The 26283-nt window shown below is 43.6% G+C and overlaps 1 protein-coding gene across 3 annotated transcripts in view; it reads right to left on the bottom strand.

The window, feature by feature from the left end:
• The window catches only part of NEK10 (NIMA related kinase 10), a 266495-nt gene that overhangs the window by 126807 nt on the left and 113405 nt on the right, over window positions 1-26283 (bottom strand). For all 3 annotated transcript variants that reach the window (XM_040432102.1, XM_040432101.1, XM_040432100.1), the window contains 7 exons: window positions 25673-25737; window positions 20904-21006; window positions 20689-20817; window positions 19368-19505; window positions 12833-12878; window positions 9890-10011; window positions 8727-8829 (listed from right to left, as the gene is read on the bottom strand). In XM_040432102.1, the coding sequence (XP_040288036.1) occupies window positions 8727-8829; window positions 9890-10011; window positions 12833-12878; window positions 19368-19505; window positions 20689-20817; window positions 20904-21006; window positions 25673-25737 (706 nt within the window). The remainder of the gene's footprint in view (window positions 1-8726; window positions 8830-9889; window positions 10012-12832; window positions 12879-19367; window positions 19506-20688; window positions 20818-20903; window positions 21007-25672; window positions 25738-26283) is intronic.

Here is a 26283-nt window from a genome sequence, read left to right on the forward strand (position 1 = left end):
ATGGCATTGTTATGGGGATCTGTGGATGGTACTGCTATGGGGTGGGATATCTGTGGATGGCATTATGGGGTGGGGGGATCTGTGGATGGCATTGTTATGGGGTGGGGGACCTGTGGATGGCACTGTTATGGGGGATCTGTGGATGACACTGTTATGGGGGATCTGTGGGTGGCGCTGTTATGGGGGATCTGTGGATGGCGCTGTTATGGGGGATCTGTGGATGGTGCTGTTATGGGGGATATGTGGATGGCACTGTTATGGGGATCTGTGGATGGCACTGTTATGGGGGATCTGTGGATGGCACTGTTATGGGGATCTGTGGATGGCACTGTTATGGGGGATCTGTGGATGGCACTGTTATGGGGGATCTGTGGATGGCACTGTTATGGGGGATCTGTGGATGGCACTGTTATGGGGATCTGTGGATGGTACTGCTATGGGGTGGGATATCTGTGGATGGCATTGTTATGGGGTGGGGGGATCTGTGGATGGCATTGTTATGGGGTGGGGGATCTGTGGATGGTGCTGTTATGGGGGATCTGTGGATGGCATTGTTATGAGGTGGGGGATCTGTGGATGCAACTGTTATGGGGTGGGATATCTGTGGATGGTACTGCTATGGGGTGGGATATCTGTGGATGGCATTGTTATGAGGTGGGGGGGATCTGTGGATGGAACTGTTATGGGGGGGATCTGTGGATGACACTGCTATATGTCATCCACAGATCCCCCTCATAACAGTGTCCCCCAATACACCGGCCCTCTGCTCACCGAAGTATTTATAAACGTGAATCCTTATCCTGTTATTAAGTTGAACTAACGCTGCGCTCTCCCATGTTCCCCTGTATCCCCACAGCACTTACGAACACGCTTCCATAGCAGGCAGAGCGGACGGCACCAGTAACGTCACTCATTGACGTCGCGCGTCTGCTCCGCCTGCTTCATTCATAAAGTGGGCGGAGCAGGCGCTCGACGTCAGTGAGTGACGTTACTGCTGCCGTCCGCTCTGCCTGCTATTGAAGCTTAAGTAAGTGCTATGGGGATACAGGGGAACATGGGAGAGGGCAGCGTTAGTTCAACTTAATAACAGGATAAGGATTCACGTTTATAAATACGTTTATACGGGGCCCGGTGTAAGAGTACAGTGACTGCACCGGGCCCCGCTCCTAGTTACAGACTCCAGCCCCTCCTCTCTCCCGGCTCATACATAGCAGTCTGCGATGCTGCATCTTTGCCGGGCCGCAAAGATATTCATTGCGGGCCGCATGCGGCCCGCGGGCCGCATGTTTGACACCCATGTGTTACATTGTTCACCACAAGGGATAAATACTTTTAAAATTTAAGTCTGGGCATTTTCTGGACACAGCAATGCCAATTATGTTGAACTTTTTTATAGTTTATTTTTACCTGTAAAATGAGGAAAGGAGGTGATTTAAATGTATTATTATTTTTGTATATATATATATATAACCTTTATATATTACATTTATAAAGGAAATACGATTGTTAGACAGCTTGTGCCATAGACTGTAATGGTTTAATAGGAACTTTACTACAGCAGGCCCCAGTCTTTCATTGCAATGGAACAGCTCCTGTAATCTCGTAAATGACCACCCAGCTGCCGTGGTTGAAATTGGCCATGACATCTGAGCGGTTAAATGTCTGTGATTAGAGCCGTCTATGATCACATATTCTGTCACCAGGTGTCTGCTGTGTAGGGCACTGTCCTACACCGTACATGTATGCAGATGTTGGGAAAGGGTTACCAATCTTGGGTTCCTAATAAAACACCCCAAAAGTCAGAATTGTGATGGCACTGCTGGTTGTGCAAAAGATTCTGGAGTGGAAAGCACACCTGTATGATAAGGGTGGTACTCTGAAGTAAGAGTTTGTGCATGGAAAGTGCCAGCTGAATAGAAAGCCACGATACTTGCCTGAAATTGTCCTTTATTCTGCATAAAACATATAAAAAACATCTGGGATAACAGTTCAGACAGTGACTGCTGTTTTGCATTTAGTTACATTTCTTCATGGCCCTAGAATGCGTGGTGACGCTCCACACCTTAAGGAACAACCCACACTTGTCCTCCCATATATCATACCGGTTACCGGTACATAATAATTACAATTTAATAATTCCTTAAGGTTATATTATTCATAAATTAATGCCACAAGGTAGCTATAGAAAGGGACTCATTATGGTCATTGTGGTCTAATGGACCCAGCGCTTAACCATGCAGTATCCATTTTAACTTATGCCGCAGTAAAATACGTGTGCATCCCCATTATGACAGTCCCATATATATTAGATCAAACATTGACAACCCTCCCCAGTTTCTATGGACCTCAGATGTACTCTCAAGCACACAAACATTGGTCTTATCTTTTATTCCAATAAAGAAAACCTACATGGGCAAAAAATAATGTAGACCACAACCTCATTCATAAATTAGGCTTATCCTTCAGGCAGCATAGAGGATATCATAGACCTTCTTTGAGATGACTTGAACAACAACAAATTGTATTTCACAGAGGAGGCAAGTAATGACTCCCAGATTTGTTGTTTTGAGGTATACTGATGGCCACTCTCATAGATCTTCCTTTTAAGGATGAGCCACAGGTTCTCAATAAGATTGAGGCCAGGAGATGATGGTGGCCAAAACATGTTTTTATCTCATTTTATGAACCTAGCAACCAAGGAGTCAATGTTTTTTTTTTTTTTTTTTTTGCAGCATGGGATGGTGCATTGTCTTACATATAATGCCTTTATTCTGGAAGGAACAGTTCTTCTTTTTATACCATGCCAGAAAATGCTTAGTTAGGAACTCCATATACGGTATCTTTCAGAATTAATTTTGACACCCTCAGGGACCCTAAAGGGAACACCCAGCTTAATCCCTAATATTCAAAAGTCAATGTGATCAGTCATCCTATTACTGCAATTCTCCACCATCCTGCAATTCCCCCCATATATTGATGAAGAGACAACCTATCTGAAAAGATATACATATATTTAAGTAAATTATGCCTCATGTTTAAAGCCGTGCAATACACCAAAATGAATTGATGCCAAGATATTCTCAAAATTCTGCTTTGTTTAGATAAAGAGATATGAGCAACAGCTCAGATTCTGAGCTACACAATATATGTAATTCAAGAAATACAAACTACTTTCAACTGGCCAAACATCTGACCAGCTTTTGATACGTTTCTCTTCAAATGGTCATTTATAGCATGGACATCTAAATATCTCTAGACTATGGCAAATATGAAAATAGGAGCTTTCAAGTGAAACAGAACGATAGTCAGCTTTAGAGAAGGGTAACTTTTTCTTCCCACTCAGGTTTGTCAATTTACTTGTGAAAGTATTGGGCAAATCAATTTGCCACATTTGAGATTGAATCCAGATCCAATTGAATTCCATGAATTGGTGAGTCAAAGAAAATTTACCAGCTTACATTGTGGGGTGCCCTTTAACTCCCAATCAGCTTTTATTTCCATTTGATCCGTACTATAAATATGTGCTTTCCTGGAAGGAGCCACCTCCCTGTTAGCTTTGGATATAGTGAAAATTAAAAGGTGTATAATCTTAAATCGTTTTTATCAATTATAAGAATATCAGAGCTCAAAATAAAAACAGAGCACAGAATTAACCTAGGAACACATCAAACTAATTAATTACAAAATTGATAGTTGTGTGTATTAATAATTATAATACGGAAACACGCTGAGGTTTCTCGATTAGCAGATAAAAAAAAAATTGCAGTCTTGTATAAGTAGAACAAGAGCGCCATGCAGTGGCACAATAAGGGAATGGTATCTATTACTTTAGACATAAGACTTTTACGATGAAGAAGGCATAGCAAAACAGCCAAATTGTGAGGATCCTGCAAAAGAGGCTAAGAGACTAAAACCTGTTCTTAGCAATGGCAGTTTTCTTCATGATTTTCAACATAGAAGTAGCATTGCATTCAAATATATGATGTGAGTTACTTTCAATAGGCAGTAAGTGTGCAACACAGAACCTGTACATGGGTAGGAAGTCCCATTTATTATCAAGATCAGGAGATGACTAAAAAAGAATGGTGCAAAATGATCACCTCAGTATTCAACACATTTTTTTTAGCAGTAAAAGACAAACTATCCAAGTTTTATCTGCACACTACAGAGACATGGCAGATGTCTAGGTGGTAGATCAGTTCTGTCCAGATGCATGCCAACATATCCTCAGATATGGACTCCACTTTTTCAGTTATGCGTTGCCTTAGGTCGTTCAGATCCTGTCGCTGGAGAGTGGGCAGATACACTGAGTTCTTGAAGCAGCCCCACAGAAAGTCGGAGGATGTTAGATCTGATGATCGTTGAAGGCAGTGCAGCGATCATATCCTGTGTCTGGGAGAAATGGGGGGGTCAGATACAATGAGTTCTTGCAGTGGGGTACATAGAGAAATAAGGGCCCCATAGCAAGGATCAAACCAGGCCGCCCACACAGGACAGAAGGGTTTCTGCCTAAACCTTTTTTAATAACCCTTTAAGGCATTTTTCCACTGCTTGATTTGCTAAAATGTGTTCCTTTAGACATAGAGTCCTGACCAAGTTTTCACCTCCAGTAGAAGAGGAGATAATCTCAACTAAGACTGGGCCCCCTCTTGCCCTGGTATGCCACTGAGTTACGCCCCTGAGTTCTTGATGAAGCCCCACAGAAAGCTGCAGGATATTAGAGCTTATGAACGTTGAGGGCAACCAAACTTTAGGGAAACATTTATTCCGGTGCTGCCGATCCAACATCTCGGTACAGTTTCATTCTGTATTGGTGAACACCCAACTGGAAATGAGGAGCTGCATCCTGCTGATTAGATTTGGCAGAGCTTCCACTAATTGTGGCATAAACCATTCCCTTAATATTTCCAGGTAGGAGTGGCCAATCATAGTATCCTCAGAAAAAATGAAGGGAGTATAGACTTTGTACCTGCTTATTGCCCAGAACATGTTTACTTTGAGAGAGTTCCTCACGTGTTTGATAAGGGCACGTGGGCTTTCTGAGCCCCAGAGACTATCATTATGGCAATTCCCCTTCCCACTGAGGTGAACACCAGCCTGTCAGCTAATTGTTCTCTTCCAATCAGCCCTGCAAGTCAAGTTAGTTCTATACTAGTCAGCCTGGTTGACTTTTTAGGACTATGCTCATACACTGCTCAAATCCTGCCTCCTCTGGCGCGGACTTTTTCTATGACATAAACGGGCAGTAGTTTCGAATTGCTTCACCCAATGCAGTTTCTATGTGAAATGCATTTGCCAAATTAATTCAGAAAATTTTGCCTTACCATTCTTGCAAATTCGAACATGCAAAAAGCTTTTTCTTGCAATATCATCATCTTAAATCTGCCCATTTGTGTACAGGTTTAAACCAACCCCAAGGGGGCAGATTCATAAAAACTGCAAGCTTTCATAGCAACTAACCACAGCACAGCTTTCCTTTTTCAAGAGCAGAATTTTTTTTACTTTAAAGGGGTTCTGCAGTTTGTTTAAACTGATGATGTATCCTCTGGATAGATCATCAGCATCTGATCGGCGGGGGTCCGACACCCGGGACCCCCGCCGATCAGCTGTTTGAGAAGGCAGCGGTGCTCCAGGAGCGCCGCAGCCTTCTCACTGTTTACTGCAGGCCCAGTGACGTCACAACTAGTATCAACTAGCCTGGGCGGGGCTAAGCTCCATTCAAGGGAACAGAGCTTAGCCCCTGGAGCGCCGCTGCCTTCTCAAACAGCTGATCGGCGGGGGTCCCGAGTGTCGGACCCCCGTCGATCAGAGGATAGATCATCAGTTTAAACAAACTGCAGAACCCCTTTAACTACAGGCATTTCATTTTGCGTCATCCTTTTTGAATCACCCTGTATAATAATGCATCGCTTGCAAAAAATGGCATGCCATAATGCTGAAACATCATATTTCATACCCTGAGTGTTTGTATTATTGGATGATAGAGCTGCAGAGAACTGGAACACAGCACAATTTTCTGTCAAAATAAGATATTTAAAAAGCACTGTCTGGTGTTTCCTTCTCAAAACTAGGAATACCTAGGAACAATCAATAAGGGTATTGGTGAGTAATGTATTTTCTACCATGCGGTCGATGGTAGTAGACTGGTGTCAGCACTGCAGTTTTTTTTAAGCATTGTAATTCAATTTTCTGCAGGACTACATCTGTCTATTACAGTTGTGGATTATAGAAACAAAATTGATTAGTTACTTCATCTTGCAAGTTAATGAAGTCTAGAAAATTGCATAGATTTGGATACATGTTACAACGTTGACAGATTTTTTTAAGGCACATGGGGCCATCAAAAAGTTGCACATTTTCGCACAAGACCCCACTGTAACTTCTGGAATGTTTGCTCCGCTCCTGCCACTCCAGTGTGGGGCTATGTGCTATGACAGATTTATTCAAATTTATTCCAGAAAACGTAATTATATGCCAGCTGGTAGCGGATGTATAATAACTGTGACGCATCTGATGCCGGCAGGCCAGAGATTAAGACTGGTATATAAAGTTCTGTGCTTAATAAATGTCCCCCATGGTTCCTAAATAATCAGATTATGCAACAGATGTTTTAGGCTAAGGCGACTTAGCGGCACACAAAACAGCAAGTCGCAGAAAAGTTGATGTGAAAAGAACTGTGATTTGCCTGTAAAAATACAGCCAAGATGCAGGTCACACAAGACTTGCATTATGAGTGATGCGATTTATGACCAAAAATCGACCGGTGTTGCATTATTTACGACTGATGTGTTGCAGTCATGGCTGGTTGCTCATCACATCGCGACCCCATTGATATGTCGTAGTTTTGTAGGTGATGTAAAACATGTTCCTTTCCAACAGTTCAAGTGTACAGCTAAGAGTTGTAGAAGCTTTAGTTTTAGATGTTTTTAAAAAATTCTGTAGTTTTTACTCTGGCCTCTAATACCAATAATAGGCATCACTGGTTTTTCTGTGCAGATCAATTTCTTGCAGTCATCCCCTTATCATTACAGGCAGGGTTAGAATGAAAGATGTCACCTATATGTATAGATAACACTGGATCCACAATTCACAATAGGTGATATCACAGCGTATCTACTCCCTCCTGACCTCTTCACAGGCCACAGAGCATGCCTAGAAAACTCTCCCATAGAAGTCAATGGAGTCAGATCCTGTCCATTGTGTCTATGGCCCATGGTGGCTTATGTAAAGCATATCTGTAAATGGGTATTATCATCCCAGACATTGGTTGCTCCATCACAATGTCATAATCAGGTTCATGAAATACAATAAAATAAAAAAATTATAATAATAATAAATAAAAGTATATGAATGACATTTATCAAAACTGATTATATATTGTTGTAGACAGGCACTCTTCACTTGGAACCACCCAGAGACATTGGATACATCTATTATATACATATTTATTAACACTACCTCTAGAGATACAATAAAATAGAGTAATATTATATGTACAAAAATGTAAATAGGTTTACAAAACAAAATAAAACAAAATAGCATAAAAGAAAATAGCATAGGCCGCACGGCATATTTGTGGCAGATCCAGTGGTGCTGGAGATGAATGTATAATTGGTAGCTGTCACATATATAGCAAAGTGAGGCAATATTCCTACTGTTGTTCTAATCAGCAGGTGACATTAATAGCCTTCTGGTGTTAGTATAGATGATTCACTGTTATCACATATGTACTGTATAATATATACACAAATTAAGAAATATATAACATAGACCACATTAAAGGGGTTGTCAGGGTTCAGAGCTGAACCCGGACATATCCCCATTTTCACCCAGGCAGCCCCCCTGACTTGAGCATCGGAGCAGGTAATGCTCCGATGCTCTCCTTTGCCCTGCGCTAAATCGCGCATGGAAAAGGCATTTTTAGGAGTTCCGGTGACGAATCGGGCTCTCCATGGGGCTGCCAGGAAGCCCGGTGACGTCACCGGCACTGATGGGCAGGCTTTAGCGCTGCCCTAGCCAGTAAAACGGCTAGGGCAGCGCTAAAGCCCACCCATCAGAGTCGGTGACGTCACCGAACACACTGCCGGGCGGAAGCTTCCGCCCGGCAGTGTGTTATGATAAACAAAAGAACCCGTGCCCTGCGCGATCTAGCGCAGGGCAAGGGAGCGCATCAGAGCATGAGATGCTCCAATGCTAGCCTCAGGGGGGCTGCCTGGGTAAAAATAAGGGTATGTCCGGGTTCAGCTCTGAACCCGGGCAACCCCTTTAACTGTGGACTGTATATGTGACAGATTCAATAGTGTAAGAACCAATGTCATATATGGTTCGTGTCTGTCACATATATAGCATGGTTGGTAATGTGGACTAGAGATGGTATGGGCTGGTAATGTGTGCTAGAGATATTAGTCCTACTGTTGTTCTCATATGCAAACCACATTAATAGCTTTCTGGACTTGACACAAATGGTTCACTCTAATCGCACATATCAGATTATAAAAGTATAGTTACTTCAGTTACTGAGTTCATGAGCGTTTTATATTCAGTTCAGAGTTCTTGTATATTCCCGTTTGTTATTTCTTTTTTGACAATACGTTAAAGTCTGACGTTAACTTTTACCGCTTTAAGTCTGTTCTAATATTGTAATTGTCATTTAAGGATGCTATTTGCAAATGATTGATTAGGTTAGAAAATAAATGTAAAATAGCTCGATTTTGCTGAATACTTACTGACTGTTACTTTATCTTTTTCTCCCAGCATGATGTTGTTTGGTGACAAATCTCGGTGAACAATCCTTTTATCTTTGTGTAAATATCTTAGTGCTAAGCATAACTGAAATGAAAATGGAGAGTGAAAAGGAATCTACCACTCCGTGTAAAAGATTGTGGTACACACATGTACATCCCATAAAACACATACAGTATTTGTAGACTTGTATTGGACTTGGAAAGAGATGAGTTATGACAATAAGAGGAATTCCAGTAGTAGCCCAAATATTGGAGTCAAATTGAGTACATATGCAACCATTTTAGTCACTTTTCATGTTTCGCAAGGGCATTGAAGCAATGACCCATAGAACAGAATCGAATCGCAAAACAGATCTTCCCGGATTGCCCTTGAAGCACAGCTTGGCTTTTTATGCCAGTCTATGATATCCTCATGCTCTGCTGGAGGCTACATCTAATTTTTGACAAGCCTCATGCAGCATCATACATTAGTCACAGCATTGTGCTCGCCAGTTTTAATTTGTTCTGTGCTGGCACAAGATGCACCACAATTATTAGGAGGTGAGTCAGGCGCAGAGGTCCCATCTGTGGCCCACCTCCTCCGGCCCAAGCCCTGTCCACTTTTTGGAAAAGAAGTGAGGGTGTCGGAAAAAAAAGATTTTTTAAAAATGGCTAGTTTACCTAATGACTTATAAGGCTACCTTCACACCAGCGGTGGCTACAATCCGGCGGCTGTTTTGGCAGGCAAGCGGAGGGTGGGCCGGACACAAACCACAGCATGCAGCAGTTTGTGTCTGGTGACTTCTCCACTTGCCAGACAGATGCGGACAGAATGTCCGCCGGACCCTATTATACTTAATGGGGCTGGTGGACATTCCATTCGCATCCAGCAGTGCCGGATCCGGTGAATTCCAGCAGGCTATTCTCTGCCAGAATTCACACCGCTGGTGTGAAACTGCTATAAGTCTGAAATATACTTTCTGCAAATCAGTGACTTAAGGGCTTGTTCAAATTAGTTTGGACTTCCAGTCTATGATGGCAAAACTGATCCTAAAGCTCCCCATGGGTCAGTTCTGTAACTGGTAGTATCAGTAGTAGTGCCAGACGTCTGTGTCAGTCTGATAAAGGTGCAGTTTATCCTTTAGATAATAACGTGTCATGTTCACCTGTATAAAAATATGCCAAAGCCGCTCTTCTGTGAATTGATGTTTTTTCTCCTTAAGAGACTTAAAATGTTCGCCCAGTGGTGCCCCTTCAATGAGCTCCATGACAATGTACAGTTTGTCATCTGAAACACATGTGGGAAGATATAAAACTGATGTTAACCACTATACAGTACCTATTTATTGTACACAAGCATGATTATGTGAGAGCCTCTCCAAGAAGGGTAGATCAGATATTGGCTGTATTATTTACTGTACAAGACCTATTCCACTCCAAGCACCCTTAAAGGGGTTGTCCGGGGTCAGAGCTGAAGCCGGACATACCCATATGTTCACCCAGGCAGCCTCCCTGATGTTAGCATCGGAGCATCTCATGCTCCGATGCGCTCCCTTGCCCTGCGCTAGATCGCGCAGGGCAAGGGCTACTTTGTTTACAATAACACACTGCCGGGCGGTAACTTCCGCCCGGCAGTGTATTTGATGATGTCACCGACTCAGATGGGTGTGCTTTAGCGCTGTCCTAGCCTTTTACTGGCTAGGGCAGCGCTAAAGCCCGCCCATCAGTGCTGGAGATGTCACCGGGCTTCCTGGCAGACCCATGGAGAGCCTGGTACATCATCGGAACTCCTGACAATGCCTTTGCCCTGCGTGATTTAGCGCAGGGCAAAAGAGAGCATCCGAGCATGAGCTGCTCCGATGCTCTTGTCAGGGGCGCTGCCTGGGTGAAAATGGAGGTATGTCCGGGTTCAGCACTGAACCTGGACAACCCCTTTAAGGGGCATCTGTCAGCAGATTTGTACCTATGAAACTAGCTGACCTGTTACATGTGCGCTTGGCAGCTGAAGGCATCTGTGCTGGTCCCATGTTCATATATACTCGCATTGCTGAGAAAAAGTTTTAAATATACAAATGAGCCTCTAGGAGCAATGTGGGCACTGCCATTACTTCTAGAGGCTCAGTTTTCTCTGCAGCTACCACATCGCCAGCAGCCAGTTTTATAGGTACAAATCTGCTGACAGATGCCCTTTAACCATATGTTTACCCACTTAAAGGGGTTATCCAGGAAAATATATTTATGACTTATCCTCAGGATAGGTCATCAGTATCAGATCTGCAGGGGTGTAACACCCGGGACCCCCACCTATCAGCTGTTAGAAGAATCCTTGAGTGCCGCAGCCTCTTCCTAGGCCAGTGACATCACTGGACATCAGTCACATGGCCTAGTTGCAGTTCAGCCCCATTAAAGCCAATGGGGCTGAGCTGCAATACCAAGCACTGCCACTATACGATGTACAGTGCTGTGCTTGGAACAGAGTTGGGAAGATTTAAAAAATGATCCTACTCCTGAACTGTGCAATACCAAGCAGGAGCAGGAAACAGTCAGTAAGATATTCCTATGTAGTGATAGTTGCTATTACTGCAGCATTGTAACCAGTATCGCTAAAGAAGCGCCTGCATGTTTTACAGTAAAGATCAGGTATGGACAGGACAGGGACATTATAAAATAGGAACTTTATCAATGCTTGTGTGTGTGGGGTACACCAAGATACGGATGCTGGTAAATGTCTGGCACCAGTGAATGGCCTAATTTGGCACAGATGAATGATTGAATGAACAACCAGTCGTCTTCTCACTCCTTTTCTGGGGGGAAAAAGACACCCATATTTGACAATCAGAGGGCAAGTATGCTCTGTGATGGGTGAGAGGGGGATAGATAACATGGACAGGAGTCCATGTTACGCTCCCTCTGGGGACATGTACAGTTACACAGGGAGAGACTTTTTCTCTCCTCTCTGCAGCCTGTCAGCAGGTGCCCACTGCTCCCCTACTCCTCTAGGCTGGCTGAAATCACAGCCCACTGAAAGTCATAGACTACTTTAACTCTTCATATATGCAGCTTGAAAACAAGACCAAAATCGTGGCTGTAGCCCAATCACAGCTTAGGAAATCGTCAGTAGATATTACAATAGCAAAAGAGATACACTTATATGACATAAAATGAGGAAATATGAACTTTAATATAAAATAAAAACTAGCTACTTTTATCTGCAATGAACCAAGCAACCAGAATGCTATATGGCAATAATACTGCATGGGTGCAGAGACTAGTTCAACACTGCTGAAGCCAAGGGCCAGTTATATGGTTCTTGGTGTTAACTTTCAGGAATATGGGTCCAACCCTGATGTTTAAAGAAAGCTATCACATCTCTGGTGTCACTGGTGCACAAAAAGTGGTTGAACAGCTACATGTGGCACCCAATCTCTGATTTGGAAACCCTGACAGTTTTCCATTGTGTCCTGCCACATGCGGTTTTACACAGAGTAAGACTGGCACACCAATGCACAAGAGGATCCTCCGGTGGGCCTAAGGTCTGGCACAATAATGGACCCTAAAGACTCTGATGTACCCTGAATGGCAATTTCATTTGGAGCTGACCTTGGAACCAATAACCAAAATATCCTATTAAACCATATTCATGATAAGTTCATGTGCAATGATAAAACATTTTTTTTTAAATGGTCATATACATGTCCTGTATACACAGAGGGTGGGCCCTCTACATGATTTCCTCTGGTCGGCTCAATGGATTTCAGTCTGTACCTGGTTTTACCACCAACTGTAGTGGTTTGGCGATGCCGTTTTTAGCTTCATGGTTTAGATCAGTGAATACCACTGCATGAATGGGTATGCTCCTGGGAAACTCCTGAGTAAAGGATGAAAGGGATTGTGGCTGGAATGTGAGCTACAACTGTCCTAGCAATATCTGGACAGTTAGAAAAGCTGACCTGAAAAACTGAATTACATTGGTGCACCTGTTCTGTCATTAAAAAATCTCCTGGCTAGAAAAAAAATAATTGAATTGGTTATTTTTACTCACAATCAATTACATTAACTCAATGTCATATCAATAGATTTCGATATTGTCCTTTAGGAGAGTTACTTACTTTCTAAGAATGTCCTATAATAGCGCACAATGTTGGGATGGCAAAGCTGCAAGACAAAATATGATGACAATAACATACTGTTTGCATATTGTGTGGTCAATACAAAGAACTAGCTCATAATTTATTCATTCTAAGCATCAAGGAACATTCTTTGCGTGTAGAGGAAAGGCGATTAAGACATCAATACAGGAAAGGGTTCTTTACAGTTAGAGCAGCCTGACTATGAAATACCCTACTCTAAAAGGTAGAAATCGCCGATACTATATCAGCATTTTAAAATGGGCTGGATACTTATCTAACAGCATATGGCATTGATGGTTATAATTAATCTAACAATTAACAATCTTGTATAATTGATCTGAGAAAGGTTTGACCTGATGGACCTGTGCTTTTTTTCAAACTATGTAATTATGAAACACTCCTAGATATAACAGTCACATCTTACAAAATTATGTCTAACCTGTGTTCAAATATTAAACAATTTGTATTCATTTTTGGAAAGGACACAATTAAAATGCAATTACTTTTTACTCAAAAGTTTCTTTTTATCAATTACTCTAGCTCCCATAACTCCTTGGATATTTATTTTTCAAGTTTACCTCATTTGCAGTTTTCTTATATCCCCATGCTTAAATCCTACTTTCTGGTTTGTCATGTGACTGCTGTCTCATCATGCCTTAGAGCTGTGATGGCTAACCTCCGGCACTCCAGCTGTGATAAAACTACAACTCCCAAGATGTACACTTGCTTGGCTGTTCTAAAAACTCCATAGAAATAAATGGAGCATAGTTTCACCACAGCTGGAGTGCCGGAGGTTAGCCATTAGAGTTGAGCGAACATTTACGTAAAAGTTCGGGTTCGGTGCTTTCTTGTCGCTTTTTGAAAGGATGCACAGCAGCTCGGATTAGTGTAGGGATAGGCTGCAGCTGCTGTGAGGGAGAGATCAGGGAGAAATCTTATAAAGAACTGCTTCTTTACTCAGCGATATACAGCAAATGTGTTTTGTGGGTGCAGTGCACAATGGTTTTAAGCCTGCCCTGAGCCAACTACTACTGAAAACGAACTTTTTTTCCTTCAGTTAGTCAATATCAATACATAATCGGCAGCCATTTTATGCAACGATAGTGCACCAGCACAGGATATCTGCATGTCTGCAAGTCCAGAAATACTGCTTTGAGACACTGGGGTTAAAAAAACCCTTTTTTTCATATAGTGCACATCTAGGATTAGACGTGCATAAGTGAGTGTCACATTTAGGCCAGAAATACAGCTTTTTGCTTACTGGGGTGAAAAAAAACCATCTGTTTCATATAGTGCACATCTAGAATTAAACATGCATAAGTGAGTGTCACATTTAGGCCCAAAAAACTGCTTTTTGCTTACTGGGGTGAAAAAAAAAAAAACTGTTTCATATAGTGCACATTTAGTATTAGACGTGCATAAGTGAGTGTCACATTTAGGCCAGAAATACAGCTTTTTGCTTACTAGGGTAAAAAAAAAAAACATCTGCTTCATATAGTGCACATCTAGGATTAGACGTGCATAAGTGAGTGTCACATTTAGGCCAGAAATACAGCTTTTTGCTTACTGGGGTGAAAAAACCCTCTGATATACTGACCATCTGGGATTAGACGTGCATAAGTGACCGTGTAAATTTAGGCCACAAATACGGCTTTCTCATACTGGGGCATACTGGGGTGAAAAAAAAAAACAATCTGTTTCATATAGTGCACATCTAGGATTAGACGTGCATAAGTGAGTGTCACATTTAGGCCAGAAATATAGCTTTTTGCTTACTGGGGTGAAAAAACCCTCTGATATGCTGCACATCTGGGATTAGACGTGCATAAGTTACTGTGAAATTTAGGCCACAAATACCGCTGTCATATAGAGTTAAAAAAAATATTTGAGTGCAATACCCTACATCAGGGTTTATATTGGCGGTTAATCATTTTTAACAGACTTAACCACTTTTTACTTTGCTTTGTGAACGCTAACTATGAGGCAAACATCTAATAAGGGACGCGGTCATGGTCGTGGTGGTGGTGTTGGTGGAGCCTCTGGTGTAGAGAGAGGACGTGGCCGTTCTGCCACAGCTACACGTCCTACTGAACCTACTACCTCAGTTCCCAGTAGCCGCCAGAATCTACAGCGATATTTGGTCGGGCCTAATGCCGTTCTAAGGATGGTAAGGCCTGAGCAAGCACAGGCACTAGTCAATTGGGTGGCCGACAGTGGATCCAGCACGTTCACATTATCTCCCACCCAGTCTTCTGCAGAAAGCGCACAGGTGGCGCCTGAAACCCATGCCCATCAGTCTGTCACATCACCCCCGTGCATATCGGGGAACCTGTCTGAGCCTCAAGTCATGCAGCAGTCTCTTATGCTGTTTGAAGACTCTGCTGGCAGGGTTTCCCAAGGGCATCCACCTAGCCCTTCCCCAGGGGTGGAAGACATAGAATGCACTGACGCACAACCACTTATGTTTCCTGATGAGGACATGGGAATACCACCTCAGCACGTCTCTGATGATGACGAAACACAGGTGCCAACTGCTGCGTCTTTCTGCAGTGTGCAGACCGAAAAGGAGGTCAGGGCGGAAGACTGGGTGGAAGACGATGCAGGGGACGATGAGGTCCTAGACCCCACATGGAATGAAGGTCGTGGCACTGACTTTCAGAGTTCGGAGGAAGAGGCAGTGGTGAGACCGAGCCAACAGCGTAGCAAAAGTAGGAGCAGGGTGCAAAAGCAGAGCAGCCGTCCCCAAAACAGTTCTCCTGCTACTGGCCACCGTCACCAGGGACCGAGCACACCAAAGGCAGCTTCAAGGAGTTCCCTGGCATGGCACTTCTTCACACAATGTGCTGACGACAAGACCCGAGTGTTTTGCACGCTGTGCCATCAGAGCCTGGAGCGAGGCTTTAACGTTTTGAACCTTAGCACAACCTGCATGACCAGGCATCTACATGCGAGACACGGGCTGCAGTGGAGTAAGCACCTTCAAAACCAACAAAGGGCCCTCCTGCTCCCTCTTCTGCTGCTGCCTCGGACTCTTCCTCCGCCTCTGGAGGAACGTTGGCACATGCCGCCCAGCAAACAGAGGATGTGCCACCAACAACACCACCTCCGTCACCAAGCATCTCCACCATGTCACACGGAAGCGTTCAGCTCTCCATCTCACAAACCTTTGAGAGAAAGCGTAAATTCCCACCTAGCCACCCTCGATCCCTGGCCCTGAATGCCAGCATTTCTAAACTACTGGCCTTTGAAATGCTGTCATTCAGGCTGGTGGAGACGGACAGCTTCAAACAGCTCATGTTGCTTGCTGTCCCACAGTACGTCGTTCCCAGCCGCCACTACTTCTCCAGGAGAGCCTTGCCCTCCCTGCACAACCAAGTATCGGATAAAATCAAGTGTGCACTGAGCAAAGCCATCTGTGGCAAGGTCCACCTAACCACAGATATATGTGGACTAGTAAGCACGGCCAGGGACGCTATATCTCCCTAACTGCACACTGGGTAAATGTAGTGGCGGCTGGGCCCCATGTGGAGAGCTGTTTGGCGCACGTCCTTCCGCCGCCAAGGATCGCAGGGCATCATTCTTTGCCTCCTGTTGCCTCCTCTTCCTACTCGGCTTCCTCCTCCTCTTCTACCACCTCCTCATCCGGTCAGCGACAGACCTTCACCACCAACTTCAGCACAGCCAGGGGTAAACATCAGCAGGCCGTTCTGAAACTGATGTGTTTGGGGGACAGGCCCCACACTGAGCAGGAGTTGTGGCGGGGTATAGAACAACAGACCGACGAGTGATTGCTGCCAGTGAGCCTCAAGCCCGGCCTGGTGGTGTGCGATAATGGGCGAAATCTCGTTGCAGCTCTGGGACTAGCCGGTTTGACGCACATCCCTTGCCTGGCACATGTGCTGAATTTGGTGGTGCAGAAATTCATTCACAACTACCCCGACATGTCAGAGCTGCTGCATAAAGTGCGGGCCGTCTGTGCGCGCTTCCAGCGTTCTCATCCTGCCGCCGCTCGGCTGTCTGCTCTACAGCGTAACTTCAGCCTTCCCGCTCACCGCCTCATATGCGACGTGCCCACCAGGTGGAACTCCACCTTGCACATGCTGGAGAGACTGTGCGAGCAGCAGCAGGCCATAGTGGAGTTTCAGCTGCAGCACGCAAGGGAGAGGCGCATTGCGGAACAGCACCACTTCACCACCAATGACTGGGCCTCCATGCGAGACCTGTGTGCCCTGTTGCGCTGTTTCGAGTACTCCACCAACATGGCAAGTGGCGATGACGTCGTTATCAGCATTACAATACCACTTCTATGTCTCATTAAGAAAACACTTAGGGCGATGATGTAAGAGGATGTGGCCCAGGACGAGGAAGAGGGGTCGTCTCTAACACTTTCAGGCCAGTCTTTTAGAAGTGGCTCAGAAAGAGGATTTTTGCAACGGCAGAGGCCAGGTACAAATTTGGCCAGACAGGGCCCACTACTGGAGGACGAGGAGGATGAGGAGGTGGATGGTATGAAGCATGTTCACAGCGGGGTGGCATCCAACGCAGCTCAGGCCCATCACTGGTGTGTGGCTGGGGGGATACGGAGGACGCAGACGATACGCCTCCCACAGAGGACAGCTTGTCCTTACCTCTGGGCAGCCTGGCACACATGAGCGACTACATGCTGCAGTGCCTGCGCAACGACAGCAGAGTTGCCCACATTTTAACGTGTGCTAACTACTGGGTGGCCACCCTGCTGGATCCCCGTTACAAAGACAATGTGCCGTCCTTAATTCCCTCACTGGAGCGTGATCGGAAGATGCGCGACTACAGGCGCACGCTGGTAGACGCGCTTCTGAGAGCATTCCCGACTGACGCCGGGGGACAAGTGGAAGCACAAGGCGAAGGCAGGGGAGGAGGAAGAGGTCGCCAACGCAGCTGTGTCAGCACCAGCAAATCAGAAGGCAGGGTTAGCATGGCCGACATGTGGAAAAGCTTTGCCACCTCGCCGCAACAACCAGCCCCAACTGCTTATATGGAGCGTGTTAGCAGGAGGCAGCATTTGAACAACATGGTGGAACAGTACCTGTGCACACGACTACACGTACTGACTGATGGTTCTGCCCCATTCAACTTCTGGGTCTCCAAATTGTCCACATGGCCAGAGCTTGCCCTGTATGCCTTGGAGGTGCTGGCCTGCCCTGCAGCCAGTGTACTCTCTGAATGTGTATTTAGCACGGCAGGAGGCGTCATTACAGACAGACGCAGCCGCATGTCCACAGCCAACGTGGAAAAGCTCACGTTCATTAAAATGAACCAGGCCTGGATCCCACAAGAGTTTTAACAGCCTCAACCATCCATTCTTGTACTCAAGTGCACTTATTCCTTTTTTTTTTTTTTATATGTCCCAATATTTTGGGGGATACCCCTATGTAAAAATGCAAAATAGCACACATCTGTGTTGGCTACTTATTCCTCCTTCGCCGCCGCTTCCACCTAGACCGCCACGTGAGCCTACACGGCCACATCCACCCATTCACCGCCTCCTCAACCTCTTCCTCCTACATCATTCCTAATTTTTATTTTTTTAAGGTCTTTTATGTTTTTTAATTCATTTCCCTATCCACATTTGTTTGCAGAGCATTTGTCGTGCTCTTAAGCACATTTTGCTCCCTTTTGAAGCCCTCTAGCTCTTTCCAGGGCTATTTTAAAGCCATTTTAGTAGCCAAAAGTTCGGGTCCCCATTGACTTCAATGGGGTTCGGGTTCGGGGTCAAGTTCGGGTCCCGAACCCGAACTTTTTTTTCAAGTTTGGCCGAACCTGCCGAACCCGAACATCCAGGTGTCCGCTCAACTCTATTAGCCATCACTGCCTTAGGGCAATGAGATGTGTCCTTACATCAGCAGATCATGTGACTGTCATGCTTTGGTGTGGTAGGGAAACACCACACCGAGCATAGGAGGGAAGGGGGGACAGGGAATCAGGTCTGAGAACTAGGGAAGGAAGATGGACACCTCCTAGTAAAACCCTAACCAAAAGCAAGTCAGATCAAACCACGTGTTGCCAGTCTCACAGATCTCCTACCACTCACTGTCGCCAGGATGTCTGTATGTGTCAGTACATCAGTTACAATGACACTAACCACGCACCATGTTCTTACCAATGACCCTTCTTACCTCCTACATTACAAGTCTCCAATGCAGGACACAACCTACAGCAACTGAATATCAAAACAGATTTGCCACAATAACTTTAGATAAAGGCAGTTTTGATAAATGGTGGTATTTGGGGAAAGTGATATAACAGCGATATCTGTTAGGCTGGATACATTTATATTAGTGGCACAACCCCTTTAAGAAGAGATATTCAGTAGTAAAAGAAGTCCACATATTATTCATTACACAGGATATTTTCTCTACATTAGTTTTGCTCCACATGTTCAGTTTCTATAATTGAACAATTACTTTCTATATCTGCTCAACAAGGATAGCAATGGAAAGTGAATCATAGACCACAAACATAAAGACAAGTGTACCTGCTCTCTGATTATTGTTAGTTCAGACACAATGTTCTCAGCACTGCTATCTCGGTCTCTTTTGTCTTTACCAAACGCTGGGTTGTGTAAATTAATTTCTTTCATTGCAAAGAGAATCTGTCCGCTGCGCTTCTTGACCTAAATAGAATATTATAATGACAGATAAATGGGTCAAAACTTTAAAAAGTAAAGAACAGTGAGTGTACTCAAGCACAAGTAATCTTTAGCAATGAATTTTACTAAAAACTTATACAAAACAATTATGATAAAGGTCATTAAAACCTTAAAACGTTTTTCCGAGATTTTTATACTGATGACTTGTCCTCTGAATAAGTCATCAGTATCTGATCGGTGGGCAACCGACATCCAGGACCCCTGCTGATCAGCTGTTTGAGAAGGCACCAGCGCTCTTGTTAGTGCAGCTTACCAAGCACAGCACTGTACATTGTATAGCGACTGTGCTTGGTATTGGGCTCAGTCCCATTGCTCCTGGGTCACATGAAAGATGAATGTGTCGTCACTGGCCTAGGAAAAGCTCAGAGCAGGCTATGGTGCTACTGCGAGTGCCGCTGACTTCTCGAATGGCTGAGGATAGGTCATCAGTTCTAAAGTCTCGTAAAATCCCTTTAAGCCTGCCATACCCATATGTAAGGATAATATGACCACGGCAAAACTGCTGACATATCCAACCGGACAGCTCACGTTGTTGACAGGCAAAGAACATACATGTATAACATCTAAAATGGTCAAAAATATGGAATTTCGGTTGACATTTATCTTATGTGGATTGGCAACATTTAATGGAATTGTCCAGGCTCCTTACACCCGCACCCCAAAAAAATAAAAAATAAAAATGACCACTGGGAATCTGGCCTCTCCACACATCCAGTGATAAATGGTTGTCTATGTAATCCATGAACGGTCACAGGACCAGGACTTGTCCCACTACTGCTATAGGTGGTCCAGAGATAACATTTGGACTCTGGAACTCATATTAGGTAGAGAGCCCTATTACATATCTCACCCTGGAATTTCAGGTTACCCCACCGAAATGGAATCAAATTATAGGAAAACTATATATCCCAAAGCTACACATCTTTCTCTATCACATGCTGCCCTCAGATAGGATAGCGTAGGAGACCTGACTAATCTGCTTTAAATAGAATCCAGCAGTAAAGAAGTTTTGTGCTTACAAAGGCAAAGTGCATATAATTATTTATTGATCAAGACATCTACACTGCTTTCAGAAAGGAGTAAGACGGCTATATAACAGCATTGATTATGTTTCAAATGGTAGATTTAAAAACACTATAAAAATCACCTTATATACACTCCCAAATGCTCCACTCCCAAGGTGGTCTAAAATTGCATAGTTTCCGATAAATTTTGTGGGTGCTTTATTTTGATTGATGCCTTCAATACTATCAGCGACTTGTTTCAGTTCATCTTCCTGGAAACCACATAAAACACCACTTACATTTGCACAGATGATAACTAAATTAGATTTTTAAAGAGGATTTTAAATACAGCACTTACTGGTAAAGCATTTAATTTAGATACAAGGTCTTCATAGGCACTGATCTCTCGAATATAATGTCCAATATCTATAAACATCTCAAACAAATCTGGTGGAAAAAACCTGTAACAAATGCAAATGATATACATTGAATGCGTTGTTACATTATCAGGGGCGCACCACGAATGGCGGAGCCACGTAGGGACAAGTGGGGGGCAGCAGAAGGGCCATGGGCAACGCACAATGGAAGGGCTCATCTCTGCATATTCAGCTGTATCGCTGTTCTCTGCCTGTAGCCTATCAGATGTCGGTGTCATCATCATCATCATCATCATCATCATCATCATCATCATCATGCTGCCTGAGCCAGGCTGCATACAGCTCAGACCACAGAATGGATGAGGTGTGTCCTGTACCGCATCACTGACAGTAGAACAGAGGTAAGTATTTGAATTTATTCATTTTATTTGGCAGCATTATAAGAGGGCCACTATGGGGACATTTGTACTACTGGGGGCACTAAAAGGGGGTATTTTTTTGTACTGGCACACATTATAAGGGTGCATTTGTTGTATTGGCACACATATGGGGACAATTTTTGTACCTGCACACATTATAAGGGAACATTTTTGTACTGGCACGAATTGTAAGGGGGAATTATTTTACTGGCAAACATAAGGGGCCATTTTTTTGTTCTGGTACATATTATAAGGGGGCATTTTTTTGTACAGGCACACATTATCTGTGAAATTATTACTACTGATGGCATTATGGTTGGCTTCATTACTATTGGGGGACTACGTGGAAAATTATTACCAGTATAGGCACTATGGGGGCATTATCCGTTCTGGGGCAAAATGAGGGTCATTATTACTACTGGGGCACTGTTACCACATAGTACACACATAGTACCACATAGTGAAACTTTTGGGAGGACTGTTACAGTGGAGGGGTACCTTGGTACAGTATCAGCTAAGCACAATTATTTTTGGAGGACACTATGTTTACAGCCCTATAAGTGTCAGGGGCAGTGTTTGCTGGGCAAAGTTATTTTTTAGAGAGCTGTGTGCCAGTACTTATTGAAGGGAGCATCTGTGTGGTACTAGTATTTTCAGGGGGTCTATATCAAGGGGAGAAAAACAGAACTGGATCGCACATCCACAGTGCTATGCTTAGATCTAATTAAACTCGCTTATCAGCGCAATATTTTCAGGGGGACTGTTCCTGCAGTATAGTATTGGGAAGCACAGTGGGGTGGCTGAACGGGGTGTTCAGAAGTTGGGAAGGATAATTGAAAAGAAGGGAACTAAGGTGTCTGTGTACCAAACTCTGCAGACAAAAAATGGCTGAAAGAAATAATCATGGCTGTCTGCTCTGAATGGAGAAGATAAGGAAAGAAAACATCAGAGGAGACATTACTGGATGTAATAGACATATGCCGCTGTATTACCCTGTATGTTTTGTAGCGCTATATGTAGTGTTTTCCAAGTATACCTTTAACAGTAGGGCTGGAGGGAAAGGGTCAGGTTAAGAATTTGACATGGGTGGGGGGCGTCGTTTCAGTTTCCGCCTCAGGGAGCAGAAAGGCTAGGTGCACCCCTGACATTACTACACACAAAGGCATTTCAATCTACTGCTATATAATAGTCAATCAGACATTAGTGCTGTAGCCGAAGTTTAGAAACTATTTTTCTTTTACCTACTGTAATAAACCTGTCCGAGCACCAAGATCCTCAGCCTCAACACGGCCACGTCAGGAGAGACCACTGCTGAGCCACGCCCCCTGGTGATGCGACAGCATCCTTAGCAACAAGGTGCAATGGTCTGCTTCTCCCTGCAGCAGGCGTTTTCTGGAGGAAATTAGCAGTGGGCTGATTGCTGAGCTGCTTTTTTCCTGTGTGCTAGTGTTTCTGACTAATGGAGCCCCTATCAGGTGCTGACCCAGGGACTGGGTGCTGTATTTAAACCCCTTCCTGGCCATACACCAGCCCCAGTGATGGTCTTGTTTGGGCTCACTAGTTAGGTTCCTGGTTCTTGTTCTTGTGCTGATTTGGATTGCTCGTGCTTTTGACCTCAGCTTTTGCTACCTAGGGCTTGCACTGCAAGTAGGTAGGGAAAGGGGTCTGGGTTCTAGGTTAGGGTTCACTGTCCATGTGTGTTCCTACCTACAGGCATTACACTTACAGAAATATTCCCTTTTTTTTTCTATTTAGTTTGGACCATAATGTTTGCATAAGCTACAACAGGAATTACAGCCATATAAGTTGCCACTTTCCTAGTTCTCAGCTACGGATGACAAAACGTTGCTATTGACAAAGCATGCATTTTTGAATTTTGTCATTGTTACGGCAGTACATACATTGTTTGTATTTTGTCATAGTTATGGCAGTGGGTGTAGAACCACTGTGTCACGCAATGGATTTGACTTTGGGCTACTCCTAAGGGCGGTCACCTGGTTTTCACCTGATAACCCCTGTACAGGGATCTGGACTTCGCTGCAGGTTGACCACCAGGCCACTACCTGAAGTAGTCTCTGTGTGACTGACAGCTGACCCATAGCGGTTAGAGACAGGGAGACAGGGTACCAAGAGGTCAGGCAAAATCACGGTTAGGGACAGGCCAAGGTCAGGGCAGGCAGAGTACATGCTATATGGTAAATGGTCTAAGGTCAGAGCAGACAGTGGAGGTACAATACAGAGGGCAGGCACACGTCAGATAGTAGAGGGTCAGAGATGAGACACTCCCTTGCAGGAATTAGCAGTCTAAGAACCTTATTTCTCAGGCACCTTCCCATAAGGCAAGGTACCTTAAGTACCCCAGGGTTACCAGCCATTGGCTGGTGAAGATCTGGGTGCAAGAAACAGTGGGAGACGTGTCCAGACAATCAGGAATGGTGAGCACAGCAGCAGGGGCCACAAGCTTCTGCTGTAACAGTCATCAGTGAGGCCCAATGTTTTTTTATTTAAACTTAGTGTGTACACTCGGAAAGCAATTACAGTCCATAGAGGTCCTTTAGTCAGGTGAAGGGAAAATTAGCGTTTCTGTTATACATCGATATACCACAAAAAATGCACATAATAGCATAGTAGACTATGTTATTCCATGCTGCAGTGTCCAGTGACAAAAACATATACCATGCAGTATATGTTTTAACATGATAGCCAGTGGATGATGGATAACACTGTATGGCTTCTGTAATAAGCATCAAACATGTACATGAGCTTTTTAATAGCTTTATCATGACATATCTAATAAACAGAAGCCATATTGGTGATGCATGCCTGTGACAGATGATAAACAGTGGTATTATCACCCATAGGCTGTAATGGCATCTGTTTAATGGATATGCCCTGAAAGGCTATTGAGAAGCTCATAATGTATCAAGTTTAATGGATACAATTATAGCCTGTATAACACAGAAGAAAAATCTTGCACTTCACTAAGATTGCTAAGAATAGGTTTCAGGACTATCAAAAGATAGTAGTTTTGATCAAGAAGAGTCGAAAAATAACTTTACACAATCCTAGCGGACTGCTGGATTTCTTTCCTATATTCTGCGGACTTCCCAGTGACCTCACTTTGTCATGCACCTGCTTAGGAAGGTACAATCTGCCAAATGTGGCAAGCTGACATTTTGCATTCTATTGTGGTTTATGGGTAAGGGATTCCACTGTCAGGAATGTGTCACAGCCTCCACTGACATATACGCAGAACCAGTGTGTACACAGAGCTTAGAATACCGTAACTTGGTATTTTGCCCCCTGCTACACCCAGTTTCAGTACGTGTGTGTCAAACACTCTCAGGTAATATGGAATGTAAAGTACAACTCTCCAGATTTTCTTTTTATGTTTAGATATAAGAAGAAAAAACAAATAAAAAAAAAACAATAACAAAACTCACACTCTGCCTCATTCACTTCATCAAACGTCTATGTTGGAAAAAGTGGAAAAGGTGCATCATATTTCTCAAAGTATTTACATCAGCCAACTGGCATAGATACATGTATAATCTCGTGCTTTCCTTCAGTCAGTATATTATAAAACTGCCCACTTGCAGCCACCACCAGGGGGAGCTCATTGCATAAGAATGTATACAGTTATTAGTGAAATAAATGAAAGTTGTAGAATCTCTATATACTGAGCTCTCCCTAGTGGCGGCTAGAGAAAATGCAGTAAAGCCCTTAAAGTACTACTAGAACACCATTTTGAGGATTTCAGTGAAAATTATGTTCAAAGCTACCAGCTATATTGCCTGTTTTCATAGTAATACTGTATACCAGTGATTCTCAACACCTAAGAAAGCTAAGTAATGACACTGAGCAGCGAGTATAAACTATTGGATCACTGATGTACGGTAAAATACAGTATGATAAAGCAAATAATTGATATCAGCGGCTCATTTAAATGTAATCAATCACTCAATCTCATCAATATCATTGACACAGAACTCCATCGCCATACCTCGAAGATTAAAAAGATTCATAGGCATAGATGGCAGGTTTTTCTTTTTCAAATGCCACATTACAGAGTTACCTACAGTGCTGCCATTTGTTTGCCAACCACAGTCCATATAAAACAAACTCAACATAGCTACTGTGCAGAATCCCATCAGGAGACTGTCCTATCCTTCAGACAGATTTCTATGAAGAGCCCTGACTGGACTCCATGAAACCGCAGGGTTCTCTGCTGATCCCCTATGGTAAATTTTTGTTGTACGATTTACATATTTTACATATAACATTGGGTTCACAATATTACCCTTCTTGTATTTTAAATATGCATACTTTACCTTTTGAACAGATCTCGGTTTCTTTCCATGCTAAAGAGAAATCTTAATGCCCTGAACGCATAACACTGTTGGACAAAAAGACAAAAAAGGCAGAGAAGCTAAAATATTTATGCCTTAACAATGAACACGTCCACTCAGTAGGATCGTGCATAATCATCCATTACTGCCAAGTATGGCATTCATCTCCCATAGTCTATGATCTTAGGCCATCTGGCTGTACATCCTTGTTGAAGAGCTTTGCTACCATCTGGAAGTTTGTACTACCACTCTCATATTTAGTATAATTGAATGGCATGAAAATATTTTGAAATGTGTGTGGCAAAGATTTTTAATGTGAGCATCTTCATGTGTGTACTATATATAGAGATAGATAGATAGAGTTGGGTATGGGTTTCCTCCCATGCTCCAAAGACATACTGATAGGGAACCTATATTGTGTACCCCTGTCGATAATGTCCTTAAAGGGTTTCTGTCACCAGATTTAACCCTATTAAGCTAGCTGACATTAGTGATGTGCTTATGTCAGCTAAACCTAACTAGCCTATTCCTACTTTTATCTATGCCCCCGTTACGGCAGAAATCTAACTTTTATAATATGCTAATTAGCCTCT

The sequence above is a fragment of the Bufo bufo genome, chromosome 5 (genome assembly GCF_905171765.1).
Source record: "Bufo bufo chromosome 5, aBufBuf1.1, whole genome shotgun sequence".
NCBI lineage: Eukaryota > Metazoa > Chordata > Amphibia > Anura > Bufonidae > Bufo > Bufo bufo.